The sequence below is a fragment of the Uloborus diversus genome, chromosome 5 (genome assembly GCF_026930045.1).
Source record: "Uloborus diversus isolate 005 chromosome 5, Udiv.v.3.1, whole genome shotgun sequence".
NCBI classification, from domain to species: domain Eukaryota; kingdom Metazoa; phylum Arthropoda; class Arachnida; order Araneae; family Uloboridae; genus Uloborus; species Uloborus diversus.
The window spans coordinates 94767928-94776069 of NC_072735.1; the positions used below are offsets into that span (position 1 = coordinate 94767928).

At 32.3% G+C, this 8142-nt stretch overlaps 1 protein-coding gene across 1 annotated transcript; it reads left to right on the plus strand.

The window, feature by feature from the left end:
• The first annotated feature begins 431 nt into the window (after positions 1 to 431).
• On the plus strand, positions 432 to 6061 carry LOC129222512 (long-chain fatty acid transport protein 1-like). Its single transcript, XM_054857024.1, has 3 exons — positions 432 to 591; positions 2783 to 2929; positions 4828 to 6061. Exons 1-3 carry the CDS (start codon positions 432 to 434, stop codon positions 4983 to 4985), a joined length of 465 nt encoding a protein of 154 aa, XP_054712999.1. The 3' UTR covers positions 4986 to 6061.
• Positions 6062 to 8142: the final 2081 nt, after the last annotated feature.

Below are 8142 nucleotides of genomic sequence, written 5' to 3' on the forward strand. Positions count from 1 at the left end.
TAAGATGCATTAAGCCTTCTTTCATGCTTTTTTCTTCTTTTTCTGACCTTTACTGGGAAAGTAGGCTAAAAAAGTGGAGTATGTAAATTATTTGATACAATACCTTTTTATTGGTAAAATGATTTGCATTATGTTCAAATGATTTGAATCCTGTTTATATTAATCATTTTTTAAATGAAAGATATTAGTTTTCTTCCATTTAAAAAGTTTCTGCTTGTGTCAAAATATGTTGCTCCAGTTAAATTATAGTTTGTTCTTTTTAAGTTGCATTATTTTCAGGAGGATTTGTTACTGGTATCTATAATTGTATTGTTAAAATTTTTTTTGTAAAATATTTGATCTATACTCTGTTTTATAGTAAAACATATTGTTAAATTTGAGTTACCAGTAATTGAGTTTGATTTAATGATTTATTTAATTCCACAGGTGATATGTTGATGATGGATGAGGATGGGTATTTATTTTTTGTGGACCGAACAGGAGATACTTTTAGATGGCGTGGTGAGAATGTCTCCACTATGGAAGTGGAAGGAGTTATTAGCAACATTTTGGGACTGACTGATTCCGTCGTCTATGGTGTAATGGTTCCAGGTAATTGTAAATGTTTTATACTTACATATGTATTTGACATTACATTGCAACTCTCAGAAGGTTAGTCCCGAACAAATTTCAATCACCTTCCTGTACTAATTTTTGGAAAAGGAATTTCTTGGCTGCATGCAGTTGGCAAGTTTGTTTCTCCTAGAACTAGAGAGAGATTCTACAGCAGTCTTTGAAGCTATTGAAAATTGATTGGGAGGGGCGCTTGTGAATGTTTATTTATTTTATTCTTTAAAAACGTTATCAGTATCTCACAGCAAATATATCCATATGTTTAAATGATTTTTCTTTTTTCTTAAGGAATTTTTTTGAATATCTTTATTAAAATACAGTCAAACTCGGTTAATACAAAATGCCAAAAATTCCCAAATTTATTTTTATTAACCGTTATTCGTAACAACAGTGAATAAGTGAAATGAGGAAAATAAAAAAATTCATATATAAATTTATAACAGAATTGCTTTGCAACTCATTTACACTGTCTACCTTTTCACAAATTGTTAGTGCTGTTCCTTTTACGCTCGCCATCTTTGGCTTTTTATGGGCTACCAAATAAAGCAACATTCAGTTTATAAGAATCCTCAGACTGCCATGCAGGGATAGATACTACAGAATTTTTTCTTGCAGGAACCAGAAAAAGCTAAGCTTATTTACAGTATGAAATAACATGCTTTATCGATCTTCTAGAAGAGGCTAAGTAGAAGGGTCAAAAAAAGTGGGACAGTAATTTTTATTGTGTAAAATGTTTTTAGCAATCACTGAATAACCAATTCGAAGAAAGGTGATAATAGGTGGGGGGGGGGGGGGGGGGAGGCCAGGTGGTAATCCTTCTATCCTTGGTGGTAATACCCAAATGAAAAGGTACAGTTTTATCTTCAAGCAGACTGACCTGTCCGAAGGAAAACAAGTGTATAATTACCTTTAGCTCTTTCAGAATAGCAGAGGCCTTGGCAACCCACAATAGTTCAATGCAACAGAGAATATTTTCCACCCCCTAGAGAGCTAACAAGTATGAACTTGGGGTGTGTGTTAAAGATTATGAAGAAGCAGGTGATATGAAAGACAATATGGGGATAATGTCTGCATTGACAGCAGTTTCACTCAAAATTTTCAGTGCCACCTGCAAAAGGTAGAATAGCTGTCACTACTTGATGGCTAAAAGGAAAGGGTTGTAAGTTACTCACAGGATTTTGGAATTTATGGAGATCTTTCTAAAGTGACTCAAAATTGCTGAAAAAGAAAATTGAAGCACTCAATTGGGATTTTTTTCCAGGAGGAGGTCAGAAGTTTTGTTCGTCTTAACAGAAACTTTCATTTTAATCTACGTAATATCCGTGATATTTTTAATGCAATTAAATAGTAAACCAAACTTAATTAACAAAGTGTTCATTTTAGCTGTGGTTTCGCATTAACCATGGTCGTATTAACAGTAACAGAGTTCAACTGTATTTCTTTACCTAATGGTGTGAGAGGGACAAATTTGGTAACCCCAAAAGATTAATTTAAAATAAATTCTTAAAAGTTTTATGAAATGAAAATGTGATCTATTGTATTATTTATGGGTATTACTTTTCTTATGTGTACAAAATCATACTTGTTGACAATGTACCTTTTTTATTTTTAGCATATATTTCAACCTTTTGAAAGTATTTTTTACAGTGTAATTTTCAAAAATTAAATCTGTTCAGATTTACCTGAACTTAGGATCAGTGGGTTTCTACTGTGTTTTCTAAAAAGCAAAGAACTTTCTTGTTGTGTCTTGAATAATTTTAGTACTGATGAAGGAGCTCCATTGTGGTCTTGAAATAGCAACTTGTAACATTTTCTTGACAATTTATACTTTATTTACTTTGTTTTGTTTTTTTCATCTTAATCACATTATGGAAGTGTTTTTTTTTTATTTATAATCATTTGTGTCCCTTGCAGAATTTTGTGTAAACCTTCTTGTTTTTAAAAATTTGTCTTTATCTAGCTATTAAATTTATCACACCATTTTAAAGCTTCTGCAATAACATTTGTTGACCTCCTTGTCTCATGATATAATAATGTATGATTACCTATAAAGAGTTTCTATTTCAAAATTTACAAAAAGCTTTTTTCAGGGTTCATGAAAGCAACTCTCATTACTCTTGTCTGGTTTATTTATGATTGTCCTATTTGTAAAATAAAAATGTTGTTTTAGGTTGTGAAGGTCGTGCTGGAATGGCTGCTATATGTGATCCTGAAAATGTTGTAGATTTGAAGTATTTGTTGGACGAAATGACCAAAGTTTTACCTTCCTATGCCATCCCTCAATTCATAAGAATACGTGATAAATTAGAGTCCACAGGTAAGGTTTTTTTGTAGCATCATGTTTGTTGTCTGTGGAGGGTTAGGCTTCACGATACTGTGGGAGTCATATAATATTAAAAAAGGATTGATACTGTGGGAGTCATACAATATTGAAAAAGGCTAGCATCAGGTCTTTTAAAAGCTATTAAATATTAAAGCTATTGCTTACAGTGTACTGTTTTTTCATTACTCAGTTTTAAAAAAATGAAGACAAAAGTGCAACAAATTAGATTTCTTTGATTGTGTATTTCCTACTAGAAAGTTGACTTGAAACAATTAAGCAATCAATGTTTTCTGCTAAAACTCTTGTCTTTAAATATTTTCTAAATTTTATGCTGAGAATCAAAATAATCTGATACTGAAAAAAAGGGGGGTGAGTGGGAGGGGGGATGTATTATAAGTAAATAATAATTGGGGAGGAGCTCATAAGTACTAAAAAAATTTTTATGTTGATCAAAAGTTCATTAGATATAATTAAGTTTAAATAGTAAACACACACACACAGGTACTGTTTTATTAACTTCATTTGCATTGTAAACAACAATGTTCAAAAAGCATACAATTTGCTAACATTGGAATGCAAACATGTTTTTTTGGTTACAAAGAGTCCAGCACCAAAAATTTGAGTGTCTCAGAAAACTTTGAGAAGCACTTTGCCTGCAGAAGGAGTTGTTTTGAACTTCTTTCGCCCATAGCCGTTAAATGCCCCTTCCCCTGTGCAAAGCCCTGAATATTCCCTGTAGGGCTTATTGAAGGGCCATTTCATGTAAAATGATAATTTTGTCTCGTACGTGACGCCTCATACATTTCCTTTAAAAATGACAGTTTAAAAGGGCAATGAACAAAATTTTTTGCTTAACAAATTGCAAACATATGTGATTCCTTAAGCAAAAGATTTTGTCATTTCTTTTTGAAATTATTGCTTTTTAATGAAATATATGAACCGTCTCTTGCAGGACAAAGTGACTACTTTTTCGTGGAATGGCCGAATACATAAAATTTTTTCAATGGTTTAAAATATTGTTTATCAACAAATGAGATATGTTTCCTTTACTTTAGAACCTTTGCTTTCACTATCTACATTTTTTTTTCCATTACTATACTATCAGAGCAAAAATATTAACTAATTCACACAGCAAGTTAAGAGAAGTTGACTTTGGATGTTCCACACGTGACGCATGCAAATAAATTGAAATTTAAATAACGAAATTCTTCAATCAAACTATAACTGTGTCAGGAGTATCTTTGTATCAAATGCAAAAATTAAAAAATGTGCTTACCCTCGATTAATACATTAAGAGATATAACAAAATGTTAGTGAAATTTAAGCCTCTGATTGTCCCGCAAGTGGTGGTGGAATGGCCCTGAAGCTTATCAAGTGATTTGACAAATATCTCAATGTCCGTGGTAGTATGTGAGAAAATAAATTTATCTTATCTTACTCAAATTTTCCTATTGAAGCAAGTTTTATTCATTCTATTAATGTAATTGAAAGATTTTGTATCAAGGATAGGCAATATATAAAAAAGGAAAAGAAAGTTATATATGAGATAGTGCCATGCAAAGGGAAGTAAGTGGACATTTTCAAGTCTTGAGTAAAACAAGTTTAAAGTTGCCTTCCTAGGTAGTCTTTTATTGAAAAGTTTTTCTAAATCATGCTGTATTGCTGCACCTACCATGTCTATTAATGCTATCTCTTGCCCCAAGACAGAGGAGAGGTTCACCTACCATTTGTATTGGTCATCTTCAAATTTTTAATTTTGCCACTTACATCCCTTTGCTTCTCACTGACTCATGTGTATGTTTGAACATTTTTTTCCCAATGAACCTACAATCATCCTTTGTATATGCATCCATATTTAGACATATTTTAATGCAATATTTTTTTATTTTTAGGTACATTTAAATTAAAGAAAGTTGATCTTCAGAAGGAAAGCTTTGATCCGTCTGTAGTCGCTGACCCATTGTATTACTTGGATAAAAAGTTAGGTGCTTATGTTCCATTAAATGTAGAGTCATATTCAAAGATTTGCAAAGGACAGATTCGACTTTGAGTTCAAATGACTTTTTCAGAACAATGTAAAAATATTTTGTGATCAACGCATGTTTGTATGTAGTTTGTTCATTAGCCAAGCTGTAAATCATCTGCCCAAATGTTTTGTTCCTTAAAATGTGGAGACTTCTATGGATTATTTATGAATTTTATTCAAAGGAAGTGAAAATCTATGATTTTTATTGTCAGATATTTATAGATATTTTTAGATGCTTTAGTGTATACATATTAGTGTTAATGGAAGCTTCAGAGAAAAATATTTTCAATGAATTATATTTAAAACTTGTGGATTCAGTATTTTTCGTACTTTAAAGAGAAAAAAATGGCAAATTTCCCTGAGCAAATAATCAATGTTTCAAATGTTTTTCAGTCCTTGAAGAATACTCAAAAAAAGTTTTTCTTGTATTTAAACATTGTGAAATATGTCTAGAGATTTTCCAGCTTCACAGCATTATTTTCCATGCCTTGTATCTTCCACTATTCATTCATTTTCAAATCATTGGTCACAGATGCTGAAAATTTTGCCTCATTCCTTCCATACTGCATTAGTTTTAGGAAAAAATGAATTGCACTTTTAACAATTTTTGTAAGTGTTGAGCGGCAAAACAATTTACATACTCCTATTTTAAACATTACAAATTTCACATTTTTGAAGTATTTGAAATTTATTTTTGTCATAAGAAAACATACTTTTTAAAAGTTTTTTTTTTCTTTTGAATCTCTTATAATATTCATGGTTCAGAAGTTTTTGTGTATGTGATATTTATTTAATTTTCTTTTTACTTTCCTTTCTAGTTTTTCTTTCTTTCCATTTCTTTCCCATTTTTTAAAATTATTGCATTTAGGAAAAAAAATCTTCAGTTTTATGTGCCATGATCTTTTTGCGAAATTTTCGGATTGAAAAATTAGGAGATTTTGTCTTTTTAAAACCATTTATGATAATAATGTATGATTTTTTTTTCTATTGCTTTTCAAATATTTTCTTGGTGCATATAGATCATCTTAGTTTAAGAAAAAAAATTATGTTGTTCCTCTTTAAATGTTTGTGTTCTAATGTATTTAAAATGTTTGTTCAATTTTTACCAATAAAAGTAGGAATTTTTTATCCTGTGTTTTTTTTTTTTTTGAAAAGCAAAAAACTGAAATCACATTAACACACTTGAGTCTCTGTTTAACATATTGTTGCTGTACTATGAGATAATAGGGAAGTTTTCGATTTTTCAATTTTATTTTTATATGATAGAGTAACATGTATGAACATCATAGGTGAAAAAATTTTTTGTGATACGATAAGTAGTTTTTTTAATTAAATTTTAAAGTTCAAGCCCTTGTGATGTCAAATGGCATAGGAAGTGACGTCATGCGCTCTTCCGATAGGACAGAAACGCTAGCGAACCGGTTCTCATGTCATGGGAGAAACCGAAGAACGTCCATTCGACTTCGAAGATGAAACGTAAAAGGCTTATCTCCTCGCATTAAACTCCTTGCGTTTCTGGAACATTAAACCTCTCATCCTCTCGGAAATATTCAAATATCATCATTGATATTATTTGAGGAAGATTATTTGGATTGTGCTTTAACGAATCCGGCCTCCGTAGTGTGTTCAAAAGGATTATTGAATTTCTAAAAAATAAAAATATCAGAGCGCTCAAAATGTCCCTAGCGAAAACAAGGGATCCTCGGCGGAAGGCTGCTCATTCGCGCTCTGTGACGTAGGCTCGTGACATTTCAGAAGAGCGCACTTTTGCGCATGGATTTTTAAAAATTCATTAAAAATCAATCACAATGTTTTGAAATTCGGCGATGGTGAATTTTTTAGTTTTGAGGGTCAATTAACAATATCCAATAGCCAAAATTACAGGGCTCGGAGTTGTCCTAAAATTCCTAATATTCCTAAAATTTTTATAAATGTCCTAAAATGTCCTAAAATTTACATTTTTGTCCTAATTTTCCTAAAATGTTATCAATTCTTTATCATTTTGATATTTCCAGCTGTCAAGCTGTGAATTTTTGCTTTTTGTTAAGCATCCGAACTTTCCCCGTCTTTTCGATCATCGAGCATTCCACGCGCGAATTCGTTCTCTCCTTTCTCTGATCGGGGATAATGGGTAAAACCGATGACGTCATCAGGAATCCGCCTCCGCTTTGTATGACGTAGGGAAAAGGAAAGAGATAAACCAATCAAGTGCTGAGAGAAACTCCACGCGTTCGCAAACAGCTACCGATTGACTGCGGTTAACTGGTGACTAGCCGCTGACGTCATGTGATTAACCAACCGTGGTCGACCGGCAATATGCGAACGCATCATAGAACTTTTTTCTTGCGCTGTGAAGTAAAGTGAAGTGAGTTGATTTGTTTATTCCTCACGTTTGTTTGGCTGTCTTTTTTTTTGTTTTGCTCACGTGTTGGTGCGATCATTTTGAAAGCGGAATGTTCTTTTTTGAATGATATTTACATAAAAAGAACAAAATGCCTCGTTTGACGAAATTTTCAACAGCTTGGTTGGAAAAAAAAGGATAAAAATGGGGATCCCATTAAAAATTGGTGTATCGCTACGAATAACGAGTATGAAGCCAAGTGCGTTCCGTGCAATTATGTAATGAAGGTTGGAAATCAGGGATTTTCTCAAATATTGTCCCACGGGAACAGTGAAAGACACAAAAGAGCGATTCGTGGACTTAAAAATCAATCAGTGTTATCATCATCCTCAACTGCTGGGAATACTTCAGTTCTTCAAGCAAGTAAAGAAGTTTTGCTATTTTCTTTGGCAGATAAAGTTCTTAAAGCAGAAATCTACTTGGTTTTAGCTGCAGTGAAGAATAACTATTCGTTTGCATCACTGACTGATTTGTGTCAGTTATATGGTGATATTTTTGGTGATTCCGATGTGGCTAAAGGCATAAAACTATCCGAAAAAAAAGTGAGGTATGTCATAAATTTCGGACTTGCACCTTACCTGAAAGGTGAACTTCTTAAAGATGTAGGAGGATCATATTTTGCTATACATTTTGATGAAAGTACAACAAAACAAGCCAAAAAGCAACTTGATATTTGTCTTTCATATTGGTCTGAAACGCAAGAGAAAGTAGTGTACTCATACTTTGATTCCTACTTTTTGGGGGCATGCTGATGCACAAATTCTTCTTAGTAAATTGTTA